Source organism: Rattus norvegicus, chromosome 2 (assembly GCF_036323735.1).
Source record: "Rattus norvegicus strain BN/NHsdMcwi chromosome 2, GRCr8, whole genome shotgun sequence".
Lineage (NCBI taxonomy): Eukaryota > Metazoa > Chordata > Mammalia > Rodentia > Muridae > Rattus > Rattus norvegicus.
The window spans coordinates 198,523,031-198,536,667 of NC_086020.1; the positions used below are offsets into that span (position 1 = coordinate 198,523,031).

General features: G+C 53.6%; 2 protein-coding genes across 7 annotated transcripts; both read right to left on the bottom strand.

Annotated features, from left to right (window-relative positions):
* Cyb561d1 (cytochrome b561 family, member D1) lies at positions 1-2,641 on the bottom strand. The gene is made up of 3 exons (NM_001277236.1): positions 2,424-2,641; positions 1,883-1,920; positions 1-1,483 (listed from the first exon to the last, which is right to left on the bottom strand). The coding sequence occupies exons 1-3, from the start codon at positions 2,569-2,571 to the stop codon at positions 980-982; spliced, it is 690 nt and encodes a 229-aa protein (NP_001264165.1). The 5' UTR covers positions 2,572-2,641; the 3' UTR covers positions 1-979.
* Positions 2,642-4,035: 1,394 nt separating this feature from the next.
* On the bottom strand, positions 4,036-12,869 carry Atxn7l2 (ataxin 7-like 2). Of its 6 annotated transcripts, none has more exons than NM_001398746.1 (12): positions 12,273-12,455; positions 10,854-11,032; positions 10,353-10,418; positions 9,877-9,981; positions 9,299-9,509; positions 8,730-9,016; positions 8,114-8,196; positions 7,506-7,759; positions 6,601-6,799; positions 6,390-6,511; positions 5,160-5,955; positions 4,036-4,249 (listed from the first exon to the last, which is right to left on the bottom strand). In NM_001398746.1, the coding sequence occupies exons 3-12, from the start codon at positions 10,369-10,371 to the stop codon at positions 4,235-4,237; spliced, it is 2,091 nt and encodes a 696-aa protein (NP_001385675.1). In that variant the 5' UTR covers positions 10,372-10,418; positions 10,854-11,032; positions 12,273-12,455; the 3' UTR covers positions 4,036-4,234. The 6 variants fall into 6 exon arrangements, with proteins under 6 accessions (NP_001385675.1, NP_001385673.1, XP_063137990.1 ...); XM_063281920.1 differs by lacking the exon at positions 10,854-11,032 and adding an exon at positions 12,726-12,869 and having other exon boundaries at positions 4,097-4,249; positions 5,160-5,676; positions 12,273-12,620; XM_063281919.1 differs by lacking the exon at positions 10,854-11,032 and adding an exon at positions 12,726-12,867 and having other exon boundaries at positions 4,097-4,249; positions 12,273-12,620.
* Between the last annotated feature and the right edge of the window lie 768 nt (positions 12,870-13,637).

The window sequence follows — 13,637 nt, forward strand, 5'->3', positions numbered from 1 at the left end:
TTTTCCTTAGGTCGAGAGGTGCCAACTCCTTTGGTTTTTATTTTGTTCTAAAAGCTTCAGAATAGTTCCACGGAGTGATGTGCTGAGAAAACACTCTTTAAGCCCTAAGGGCAAAGTGTAAGATGCCCAGGGCCACTCTGCCCTGAGAATGAATGTCAGGAGATACCCAGAGGTAGCCAGAAGAGAGGTCTTAGCTCAGCTAAGGAGCCCGAGAGTAAAGAGCTTGGTGAGGCCAATGCCTTCAGTTCCTCCAGAGAGCTTTAAAGTGACTTTAGTGCCTTTACTGCCTTACTGTCCAGGAGACCCTCACCTGGGTTCCTTCTTCCACAGTTCGTGGTCCTTGTTTCTTGGTTCAGGAGCCAAGTCAGCATGATTTCTGAAGGGTCCTTCCAGGGAGTAAAGGGAGAGTGGATGAAAGAATTACACCCTAAGCTGCCCACATGGTCCAGAGCTAAGAGGATATCATTGACATCAATCTGTCAGACACCAATGTTAAAGATAAGGGACTTTCTGATGCAAAAACTGAGGTCCTGTCACGTGGAACTTGTCTAAGGTTGATCGTACACTGCCTAAGAGATCATGGGCTCTCCATAGCACTGCTTTCTCGACAGGGACCCCAGTGTCTGTGGCTGCCATTCATAATTTAAAAGAACTCTTCATCAGGCACACAAGCAAGAAATCGCCACCACCGCCACTGCCACCACCACCACCACCACCACCACCACCACCTAATACTTCTGTCTCTCATCAAGAGTGAGGCTTCAGGTTCTCCATAACCTTCACGTGCACACAGTAGGACATTTCCCTATTTGAGCCCACTGGATCATGCCTCAAACAACAGCAGCTAGGGTTTCTGCACGATGTGGCTCAGCCATGAAGTGCAAAAATGCATCTACTTCTGAAGTGGGTCCCGTGAAGATCACCAAGATCCTTGAAATCCAAGGCAAGCATCCCACCTAGATTCAGAGTTTGGAGGCATTCATATATCCACTTTCTTCCTTGGCAAGTAGGAGCTGGAGATCTGGTGCATAATCACCAGGGCTGGGTACAATGGTAGTACCAGGCACAGGTACCAGGCTGCACCTTTGATCTGAGCCTGGAACCACACTGAGTACATGCCCAAGAGCACCGTTACTGTAGCCATCAGGTAGACAACCAGGCCACATGTCATATGGTAGAGCTTGAGGCGAGCCACCCTTGAGACCCGGGCTGCTCGTGGACAGAGGAGGCCCAGCCCACACAGTGCCTGTCCTCCAGTGGCCAACAGTGTCAGGGCTCCCATCCAGCTGTGCCAGGACACCAGATGGGACAGCTCACTTCGGATCTTGCTGGAAATGATGAAGCCCAAGCCTACGGCAGCACAGAGGATGGCCATGGTCTGCCCTGCCCAGTGGAGTCGAATCCGGGTCTTTCGAGAGCAGAAGAAAAACAGGGAGTGCTCAGGTGAGAAGAGTAGGATCGCTTCAGCCATGCAGAGACAGAACTGTAATCACAGGAAAAGGCCAGTGAGCCTCCAGTCTGCATGGAGCCTGAAGAAAAGGAGGTCTTCTCACACATCCAGAAAAACATGGGGAAGCTAAAAGGCTTGCAGCCTCACACACATCGTTTCTGAACCACAGAATAGCAAACACTGAACTTTCTAAACTTTATTCTGAGGGCAAGGCCTTGATAACATCCCTCTTGATTCTTCCTTTTAGGCACTAAAGGAGAAATCTTTTGGGCCCCCTCCCTCACCTTCTCAGCCACCTGACACTTTACTCCACCTTCCCCAGTCCTGTAGATTTAAGGGAAAGAGGAAGCCCTCTTTATGCCCATCTGTCTGATCCTTAGGCTGAAAAACTGAATGCCTCCCCATGGTTAAGCTAAGTATATCCAAACTCACCGCCAAGGCCATGAACACAGGGTGCCAGGAGAAAAGACCTAAGTAAGAATCAAAGAGAAAAGGCAGATGGCTGGGCACCACTGATACTGTCCCGTGCACCACTCACTGATACTGTCCCGTGATTTGTGAACTGCAAAAACCTGGCCACAAGTGAAACGTCAGCATACCATCTTAAGCCTAAGCAAGAATCGGGAACTCACGGCAAAGGGACAGGGACCAAGGGGCCCTTACACCACTTTGGCCTGGGGTCTGCATCTGCTGTCAGCCCAGTCCTAGAGTACAGTAGACTACCCAGGACCCCGGTAACGCTTTTCCACGTGGGGCCTCCTTCTAAGGAAGTATCAGCTCTGTCTTTTCAAGCCCCACCCTCCCAGGACTTCGGGGCCCCGCCTACTACGCCTTTACAACCACTCCAGGACCCGCCCTTCCTCAGCTGAGGGTCCGGGTTTAGCGCGTCTCCCAGTGCGCCCAAAGCAGCCCCTCCAGCGCCTAAGCTCCGCCCCGTTCTATGGCCCCGCCCCACCTCGCCTCGCACACTCACTGGTTCCGGGCCGGGACAGCACTGTCAGAAAGATGGTGAAGCCCAAAGCTATCAGGTGCGCCAAGATCCCACTGCCTCTCCGCAGCCAGCGGGTCAGTCTCGGTTCCCTCGATGGAGCGGGAACCAGACCTACCTCCATGGAATGCATGGCAGTGCCAGGCCGGCCGGCACAGTACAGCTACCGGAGGCTTCTTCCGGGTTTGCGATCGCGGAGGCGGCGGCGGCTACAGGAGAGGCTCCTCCCCAGGGATGCTGCGGACCCGTGTGGCGGAGGTGCCCACAGCGCCCTCTGTAGAGTGGGGGGGAAGCGCCTCGTCCCCAAAGGGCGGCTCCCGGAAACCTCCACTGACCTAATCGAGCTCCCAACCCACCTTCATTCTATCTTTGTGTCTACAAGGGTATTTCAAGAGGCCTGTGAAAATTACATCCGTAGCAACTGATTCCAACGAAACCCCAAATCACACACTTGGTTCGCTGACCCAAGAGCGTGAAACCAGTGTTTTGAGCAGTTTTCTAGAAGTACTGGATTCCCTGGGCTGCTCACTCCCCAGACATTTCTGGCTTGTTCAAGAGACAAGATTCCTCCCTGTGTTAACAAAAATGAAAAGCCAAAGCCAAAACCTAGTGATCTAACCTGATGAATTCAGGTATGAGGACCAAAAGAAGTAATCTCATCCCTATTTACCAATTCAGTTCCCACTCCACCCCCACCTATTCCCTCTCTCCAATGCTGCCCCCTTCAAAATATTCCAAAGACTTTGGACACTTTCAGTCTTTGCTCCCACCACAATAGCTGCAGTTTGATCCAGAGGAACCAGAGCCTCCCACAACCCAAGTTCTGCCACATTATTACCTCCAAAAGGGTATGGTCCAGCCTAAAGAGTACTATCTGAGAGCAGCTGTACCCCATTCTTCAGGGCGAACTCACAGAAGAGACAAGAACAGCTGTCCAGGGGCTGGGGAGATGGCTCAGTGGTTAAGAGTGCATATCCCTCTTGCCCAGGGCCTGAACACTCCCATCAGGGGGCTGACCTCTGACTGTAACTAGCTTCAGGGGGATCCCACACTTTTTGCCTCTGCGGGCATCACATGCACATACCCACTCACAGACACACAGACACCATAATCTTAAAAAAAAAAAAAAAAAACGGGAAAAAGCTGTTCAGCACCTCTAGAGCAGCAATCACCAAGCTCAACCTCTGCACGGTTGAGAAACTAAGGCGTGTTCCAGAAACAGGAAGGGCAAGAACAGCCATTTATGGAGGGATGGAAGCCCAGAGTTGCTAGGAAACCAGAAAGGGGCCATAAGCTAACTCCCACAAGCCCTCAGGACAAAAACCCAAGGATGGCGTCACAAGTGTGAGTCCCCTCCCTCTCTCCGTTCTTTCCCAGTGGAACCATAATTGTCTCTCTTAGGCCTCTGGGGCACCTTGCTCACTCAGTGAGGATGAGGATGAGGCCTTATCGTCCTCTCTCTGCAGAAGATTCCCAGGGACACCAGCTCCAGGTTTCTGTGCAGTGTGTGTGCTGGGGTGTGTACTGCCTATCACCCCAGCCTCTCTGGGTGGGGCTGCGGAGAGGAAGGACACTCATTAGGCTACACCACTTTTCATCCTTTTCTATGTTTCTGTTTCTTTATATTTTCTTAGCAGCAACAGAACAGGGAGACAGTCTTGAGGTATTTTAAAGAGGTTTTTTTTTTTTCTTAAAAAAAATAATATAAAGTTATAAAAAGCGGCAGCAGCCTGGGGCCCAGATCTGGAGGGGAGGAGGTGCTGACGGCTCCGTTGCAGTGGGCAGGCACTTTCTCGTTAATGAGCTTTTGACTGCAGGGAGACAAGAGGTAAGAGACAGGGTCAGGCTAGGGGCCTACCTGTTATCCTTCCCATTGACATCTGGGCTAACCCTCGGGTTCCTTCAGCTGGCCTAATAAATACAACTGAGCGAGGGAAAAGGGAGGCCAGCCTAACAGAGGTGGACTGGGCTGTGAAGCTGGAGGACACACATGCACACACCTATACACACACAAGCAGGCCCCTCAGGAACTATCAGGTCTCCCTTCTCGGTGCCCGGAGAGTTGGCATACATGTAATCCGTGCCTAAACCAGAAGAATATTACCCTGCCTCACCTCCCAGAAGTCCCTCCTTACAGAGGTCACAGAGATAGATCAAAGCAGGCTTCAACAGAGAAGGTAAATACACCTAACTGCAAGCTTTTCTAGAACCTGGAGAACCTGCTGTAATCTGAAATGACTCTGTGGACCTTAAATTGTGTACTTGCTTTTCAGTGTCCTAATGCCAGTGGAAGAACCAGAGAACTAGAGCGGCCGCCCACCCAGCTACTCTGCATGCTGGGACCCAAAGACCCTTTCCTGTGAGGATAGAGGGAAGGTCACAGCCAATTCAGAAAGAAGTGGTCCTTCCATTAAAGCGATAGCAAAGGTAGCATGGGACAGCATGTCCTACGCCTAAAGAAGGGTGGGACAGCATGTCCTACTCCCAAAGAAGAAGACTGGGCATAGGGAAGGTCCCTCGGGAAAAAGCTGGGGTCACCCTGGAATGAACTGACCAACCTCTCTCCAAAGTAGGAAGCCCAGGAGCTCCCTCAGGTTCCCCTTTATTCCCCTCTGGAACCATCCTTAGCACCTTCTCCATGTCATGTACGTATTGTGCTCCCCAGCCTCAGCCCCTCCCAAACCCTCTCTGCCCATGTTCTTCAGGAAGCTGGACTGGTACCTTCAGTGTAGAGCACTTCTCCTCAAAGGGCAGGGCTGGACCTGGCTTCTTGCGGCGCACAGAGCAGGTCCCATCAGGAGGGACACCAGCCTGACAGTGCTTGGCCTTGACTGGCCGGCAGTAAGTAGCCAGGTTCTTCCGCTTCTTGGCTACCTCCTCCTCGGAGAGACAGTTGGTTGGCAGGACCTTAGTTGGGTGTCCAGCCACTCCCCGGTTTTCTAGCTGAGAAGCCTTGACTGGTATGGGGGATGAATGAGGGGAACCCCGACAGTCCAGGGGACCTGCTCGTTTCATTCGTGGCCCCACTGTTCCATTAAGCCCCAAGTTCAGGGCTGTTTTAGTCTTGGTTGAGAGACCCCGACAGCTAGAGGGTTTGCCTTTTCCAGCAGGCTCCAGGATGCAGGTCCGTTTGAAAGTGGTAGGGCCGGGGGATAACTTCCGCTTTCGAGAAGGGGCCTCCATCTCCACCCCCTCCTTGCCTTTGGATGACTTGCTGGCCTTGGAAGGTGGCAGCTTGCTGAAGGACGGAGATGGAGTGTTGGCAGGCAGCGGTGAGGTAATAGCCTGGCTACCGCCCATGCACTCTGCCTGGCTACAGGCAGCTGCTACACTGGGGGAACCTGCAGGATAGCTAGGGACAAGGCTGTCCTTGATGGGAGGAACAGAGGCTGGGCAGGCAGGCCGGGGAGGTGGGCCTGGAAGTCGGGGGCAGCTGCCCATAGAGGATGGACTCAGGGGATCAGATAAGGATGGGCTGACAAGATGGGATGGAGGCTCAGCCGCTGGTGGGATCTTCCTGTGGCAAAGAGAGAGCTCCACTGTGATACTGAGCAAACACCAGGGCTTCCCTAATATACACCAGTCTCTACACCTTCAAGTGGCCAGAAAAGCCCCAGACTGCTGCCCCCTGCTGGGAGACACTGGAACTAAGCTGAGGAAGGTACAAGAGAAGGAATGGTCATTATATCAGTACAAGGTATACAACTAGCATGTAGACCCATTAACAATCTGAGTTTTGGTCTCAGTTTGGGCACTCCCTTTCCTACTTTACCTAGAAGGTACTGGAAGAGATGGGTAAGCATCTAGACTCACCCACATCACCCACTCATGCCCTCTCCACACTATTCAGTCTCGTCCCTTCCGGCCACACCAAAGTATACCAGACTAGAGTTTCTGAAGCCCGAGTACACTCAAGCCTGAGGAAGGAAGTTCTGAGTCCCTGAAACTCACTTCCACATGTGTGAGCTGAGATGCCGTTCCAGCATGGAGCTGAGTGCTGAGCAAAACCGGTCCAGCCGGCGGCTAAACACGTAGCATCCTGGGCTCACCAGTCGGCTTCCAAATGTGCAAAACTGGAGGCAGAAGGAAAGAATGTGGTTGGGGAGGCCTGAGATACAGACTTGGCCACCCTCCACCCAAGTTCCCTGTCCTGTCTCCTTACTGCCTGTGGCCTAGGGGGCCGAGTTGCGTAATGGCAGTCAGGGGAAAGGTGGAGGTCATCAGATGTCCCCTCTTCCTCACTTTCCTCACTGGAGGCCTGGGCCCCACCCCGGGGCAAAGGGAAGGGGAATAGGCCTGGATCCCCATCACCACCACAGAGACCTTCATCATCCACTTCACTCTCAGAGGAGGCACGGGACCTGGCAGGGCCAACAGAGACATAAGGATAATTTGAATGATGTAGGGTAGGTGGCAGGGTGTCCAAGCTCAAACAGCAAGGGCAGACATACCCTTCTGGGTACTCAGATGAATGGGAAGGGGGAACAGGAAAGTACAACATAGTTCACAGAGTAAGAGGCAGAAGCAAGGGCCACAGCCTCCCAGGGAGTCTCTCTCCAGCCCCTTCCTAGGCCTTGTCTCCTTAGGCAGAAAATCTGCTTCAGGTTTGCTTCCTCCAGAAAATCTTTCCAGGTTAACTATGCCCAGCACTGGTCAGCCTAAGTCAGCTCTCTTCGTCACTTACTCCAGTGAGCCTATCTGGGCGCTGAGCCTGTGTTCCATGCCTACCCCTAGCATTATAGGCAGAAGTGCATGTGAGTAGGCTTTCCCATAGCCCAGGGCAGCACACAAAGGGGCCAGTGGATGACTTCACAGTGGCTGCACTCAGGACTCTGGCCCGTTTAGCTTTCCAATAGGTGCTAACCCACAGAGAAGCGGAGAAAGACGTTCACATCCCAGGTACTGCATCTGGCACACCTCATGGAGGCTGGAGGGCTGCAGCGTGCTTGGGTGGTTAGGGGAAGTGAGTACACAGTCAGGACATTCCCTGGGCCTGTCTCCAGGGCTCCCTGGTACCTTAGGGGCTGATTGTCCCCATGTTAGGTAGACTTAATCTTCTGTACATACCTGGGAAGTGTGCAGTATGGATAGGTCTGCTTAGACAGAGAAGAGAAGGTGTTGTTGGGGGCAGCTACTGCAGCCGCACCCTGGACTGCAGTGGGAGGCTCCTGGGAGGGGCGTTCCAGAGCTGGCTCTTTGCGTGCTGGGCTCTTCTCCTTGGGAGACTCTCCTTTTCGGGAGCTGGCCTTCAGTTCAGCCACTAGCACATCAAAGTCCTTGGCCCTGCCTGGGACCTCCCTGCGCTGGTGCACCGAATGGATCTAGAACACAGCAGAGCAGAGTAGTAGGGAGGAGGTGTGATCTGAGCAGGGGGAAAGGGATTTGTCTTCTTTGACACACAGAGAATGTGTTGTGGATGAAGGGTGTTTGTGTGTTCATTTTACTCTCTCGAGGGACCAAAACTCTGTTCTGGGTAAGGGCATCTGTAAGGTATTCCCTGTCCTGTCTACTGCTCCTAGCCTGTGCCCACTACAACTAGCCTCTTCTCTCCTTCCTTGATGGTTGCCTAGCTCCATCCTTTGAGCTGCGTTTATAGTAACTTCTGAACTCCCCTTTCCAGGGTTCCATGTCTATGCTGAACCTCCCCCCATCATCATGCAGAAGGATAGGGTTACCTTGCAAGTCAATAGGCGTGTACAGATCTTCTTGGTCTCTGGATTTATGACCCCGCACTGCCTGTTGAGGTCGAACTCTTTTCCTGTGGGGGAAAAAGATTCCAATGACTCTCAAGTCCATTTTGGGGAAGGAGCCAAGGAAGAATCTGGCCTCTTCCTGCCAAGGGCCCAAGAAGCAGTAGGACTAAGGCAGAAGAGTCTTGCCCTCAGTTCTACCTGCTGGCTTTAAGCCAACTCAGCCCCATCCCTGGCCCAGACACTTTTGGGGGACTGGAAGCCCAGAGCAGGGCAGCCCGTACAAAGAAGCAAAAGCAGCTACCCATATCTGAAATGCCAGGAAAACCAGCTGTGGGATGTGAGGAAGGAGGGAATGATCGATAGCTCAAGGCAAGAACGAATGACTCCGCTGGCTTAGACTTGGCTCTCTCAGACTACCTCAGACACCTGGACCAGTAAGCTTCCTGGGAACAAGCAGGACAGGAGGTAATGGGGCGTCCACACCCTCCAAGCTGTAATGGTCAGACCTGGACGGGTTCACTCCTCCTGACCCAAGAACAGAGAAGCCTAGTGAGGTCTCCACTCTGCCTTTCTGAGCCCCATGTTCATAACTACTCACGAGCCATCTTTCGGTGGGTTTTAGGAGGAAGCCTGGCTCCACTGGGCTCCTTCTCCGGGGGGCTGCCTTCGGCCCGGTGACTGGTACCCTCACCAGGGATTAGCTCCATGTTCTCTCTGCCAGGAGGTTCTTTAGGAGAGGGGGCCGTGGGAACTTTTCCAGGGGAGTCCTTGGGGAGGCCTCCTGGCTGACTGAGGAAAGCAGAGGGTGGGGCCACCCTGATTCCATGTCCATCAGGCTTCGGGAGACTGGACATCTTCTCCAGATTCACCACAGGCACGAAAAGGCTACACGTGGAGAGAGGGTATGGGCTGGGAGGTGGGGAAGCTAGGACTGGGGTCTGGACTCTAGCCCAGAGCCATCTCCTCCCTAGCTCTGGAGCTTGGGTGGACTCCAAGAGAGGCGTGGAAAAAAGGGGAGCCCATGTTCCCTGGAATATATGGAAAGGAGCTGCAGATGGGGTTAGCTGTTTCTTGCTGTGAGCAGTATCCTGCAGCCAGGGCTAAGTGTCAACCCTATCTTGAGTCAGGGTCAGGGCTAGTCTTTGGGGGTTTCTTGCTCCTTCTTACCAGAGGCTGTCCTTCTGGGTCTTCTCAGGAGGCTGATGGCCACGGCTCCGGGACCCCTGGCCCTTCTCCCTGGAGGAGGTTTTGGTGGAACCTGGGGCTCTACAAGCTGGGCCCTGCCCATTCACTACATGGCATTTCTGAGAGCTGGCAGGGGCTGGAGGTGGGGGTGGGGCCCGGGCATAAAGCTTGCTGAGGGGCCCATGTCTTCTTTCTGTCACCAGGAGGTGGAGAGAGTAACTGAGATGAGTGGTATTGGCTGCCTCCTTCCCATCTCCTAACCAGCCCCCCCACCCCGATTCTTTTTACAGAACCTGAATCCCTAAGGCTTGGGCTGTGAGCTTCTCTCCTTCCCATTTAAGATTGAGCCTTTCAAGAGTCAAAATTCTAGAACAAACTTCTTGAGCCTCTTAATTCTACTTGATGCCAGAAGCTTGTTCAAACAATAATCCTGACACCTCCAACACTCAAGCTGTCCCCAGCACTGTCGTCCCTTAGCCCACATGACCTCCCGACTGACACTGTCCAAAGAGTTCCATGTTCCACCATTCTGTCCCATCACCTCCCTAGGGGGCCCTCACCGCAATGTTTCTGGAAGGCTTGAGGCTTCACCACCTGGCTGCAGTGGTTACATACAACCAAATAGAAGTCATCATGGGCAGGGCAGTGCCCGAAGATGGACATGTCTGCAACGACAGAATCCTTCATCACTCTTGGGTAGAGTTCTGGATTTTCCCTAGGTCAAGGAACACTCTCACCCCACCACTTAGAAGGTACTCTGCCTTCTCACTGACAGTTCTACTGAATGCTCCCACCTCCACAGTCCAATGTAACCAGACCCAAAGTGTACGGGCTTTCATGTGAGTGGGCACCAACCACATAGGATTAGGATCTCCAACAACAGGTCCCAGGAGCCAGGACAAACTGACTGACTCAGACCTATCAAAAGGAGGCTTCCCCCAGCAGTCCCACTTCTGCTTCAAGCTACTTCCTCCAGTGGAAGAGGGAAAGGTGGTTCAATTTCCCGAGTCCCAGCCCTCTGTGTGTTGACTCCCACCTTCTTTAATGAGGGTCATGGCGTCCAGCTTCTTCGTGTTTTTGCTACTTTCCTCTAGTTCAGCCCCTGGAGGAGAAGCACAGTTGAGAGGGCCCACCCGATTTCCAGAACCCAGCAGGGCCTGCAGCCCAATGGTATGAAGCCCACATTCCCCGACACGCACTTGGAATTCCTGGAGACACTTTCAATGGGTCATTCACAAGTGCCTATGTTCCCTTCATGTGCCCCTCTGAGATGAGATGACCCCATTAAGGAACACAATGACCCTTCACTCCCAGGCACAGTACAGAGTTCCACTGCTGACTAGATGGGTGACTATGGGTAAATGTCTCTTTTCTGGGCCTTGCTTCCCCCATTTAAAAGGGAAATGGTTCTAAAATTTTTCTACAGGTCCCTTTTGAGACTGCTTACATGGGTCCTTTCTACTACTCTGTGGCATCCCAGACAAATACCCTCCCAGATCCCCACCCCCATAAACTCAGTTTGCTCCACCCAAGTTACCATAGTATCATCAAAGTTACACTCAGCTTCTCAGGTCCTGCACTGATAGGATGGCCATAGAGTAGAGAAACTGCTGTCTTTGGACCCTTTGGCATCTTCAAAGTCTCCTTGATCAGCTACGCAAGCCCCTCCCCTTCTTGGGGGGGCTTTGTCCAGGGGTTGCCCTTGTACCTCAGTTTCTGGGTTAATGACAAAAACATCTTAGCTGTGCAAAGCAGCTCTTTCCCCATCCCCCTACCTCACTCATTACCCCCCTCCTCTAAGCCCCCTCCCTGTCCCTCGGGATGGGGATGGGGATCAATTCTGAGTCACCAAATCTGAGTCCCATTTCCGGTTCTCAGTGCACCTAGACCCTGATGAGGGCCCCATCTCAGCCCACTCAGCATGGGGGGGTAGTCCAAGGGTGGCCTGTACTCCCATCGAGGTTGACTCTCTAATGCTCACTAACAGAGTGGCCCCTTTCTAGGACGAGGAGATTATTGGTAATCGTAATACCCAGACATTAAGTGGTAGTGGGTTAGACATGCAAAAGATAAGGGGCAGCTCCCACTCTTTTAAGTCCCTTGAATGTGTAGGGAATGACAGAACAGGGCTGGAAGTCAGATGTCTTAAAGGAGAACAAGTGGCATTAGAGACTGCTCCACGAGATCTCCTCCACCTCTTCTCACTTGCAAACTTCTTCAGGGGTGTGATGCTGGTTGTCACCCCAAAAGGCCACGAGGCCAGGTGCTCCCTGGGGCCCAGGAGACAAAGATCAGAAGGGGTTGCAGGCCTGCTCACCAAAGGCACTCAAGGGCCTACAGAAAATAGGGGTCAAGGGAGAGAGCCAAGGGGCAGGGCAAGAGGCCCAGGAAAGGATGGAGGCTTGGAGTCATGTATGGATGGACTGATGGAGGGAGGTCAGGAGGATGGATGGATGGAGGATGGATGAACTAAAAGCAGAGGGGGCGGGGGTTCAGGAATACTGAGGAGACAGGGAAGCCGTTGAAAGAAGCTAAGGTGCGGGGCAAAAGGCGAAGAATCAAGTGGGTGGGGAGGGGGGGTCACAGAAGTGGGGTGCGTGGGAAACACGTGGAGAGGACTGTTGCAGATGGGTAGAGCCGGGGCAGGTGCAGAACCGAAAAAAGCTGGATGCCGGCTCACGAGAAGAAAGATAAAGGCAACTAAAGTGGGGGCAGGTACTGGGCACCCGCAGAGACAGAGGTGGGCAGGGTGGGCTGCAAGCGATGCGCCGGCGCTAGGACCCGGAGGCGCGAATGTGGCTGAGCAGGCGGGCACTAGGACCCGGCGGGTCCTTTGTTTGGGGGGCCGGGGAGCCGGACGGCGGCTCTAGTCGGCGGCTCCCCTCAGCTGGAGGGGGCCCCGGGGGGGAGGGGAGATAGTGATGGGGTCCCCGGATTCTAATGTGTCTGTACTCACCGTCTGCCGCAGGCAGGTCGGCCCGCTCCACCCACGAGCTCCAGCTCTGTCCCGCGAAGTCATCGAGACTCGGCACTCGCCGCTCCAGAGCGGCCATTGCTGCCACCGCGCGTTCACGCACCGCCATCACCGCCGCGGACGCGCGCCCGCCCCGGCGCCGCCGCCGCGCGGCCCCCTCCCCCCACCCTCGGACCGGGGGCACGCCTCCCTCTCCCCCTACCTTTCCAGTTCACTCTATGCGCAAGCGCAGCTCGTGTCTCCTGCCACTACCTCCTCACTCTCACACAGCTTTCTGGGAAGTGTAGTTGCGGAGGGGTGGTGATGCTTACGGAGCTAGCCGAGGGATCCCTTCCGAAATGCACAATCGCAAGCGGGGAAAGAGAGATCAAAGCCTCGGGATATCCTCTTTCAACCCCTCCGTACACATCCACCAGTTCACTCTTCCAAACTTACTGCGCATACCCGAGCCCCAAACCTCTCTCTGCCCAAGATATCCCCTAAAGCCGTGCATTCGCCAGCTGGCTGGCGCCCCTTCCTGGGCTGGCGGCCACGAAGCGCCTCTGCACCCCTGTAGATCGAATAGGGTAGGTGCAGGGAGGTGGGCGCAGTGAATCAGAAGGGCAAGGGGAGGGAGTGTGCAGGACGTGCTGAAGGACACAGGGCTTGGAGTGGGGGAGGGCCACAGCTCTTGTACTGTTCCTCTGTGGGAAACCCACGCTGCCTTGAAGCAGAACGGAGGTTTGGAGTACTGTTGTCTAGGTTTGGAAGGACCTGGCTGAGCTTGCCAAGATCACCTGTCAGTATGACAGAAGACCAGAACCAGAACCAGCCCAGAACTAGGGTGGCCCCGAGGCTGCTGCTGTTTGCAGTGTCTCTGCTGATCCATCTCTCTCCTCCTGGGAACTACAATCGATAAACCGCGCCGCCTCTTCCCAAAATCCTGGCCGGATCCTGACTCAATCCATCATTTCTTCTTTTTCTAATGAATATTTTCGCCGCTGGAAAAGCTGCTACTGAAGCCTTGGCATAGGGAGGTTTCTCATATCTATCTTTCTTTTTCTTTTCTTTCTTTTTCTTTTCCTTTTCCCCCTTTTTCCCCCCTTAGCCCCCCTTCTGGGCTAAGGCCCAGAAAGCACCTTAATCACCCACCTTTCTTCTCAGCTGATAATATTTCTTCCCCACAAAAGAGACCAAAACCTGCCTTCACCCCCATCCCCATTCTCACTGGAAATGAAATATTAATCCTTTATCTTTGAATACCTCACCCATCAAGCCATATTGCATCTCTTTGCCTAAAATGAAACCAAGTTTTGGAGCAAATAAGTCAAGGTCTGTGACTTTCTGCTTTCCATATAAGAGCAGTTT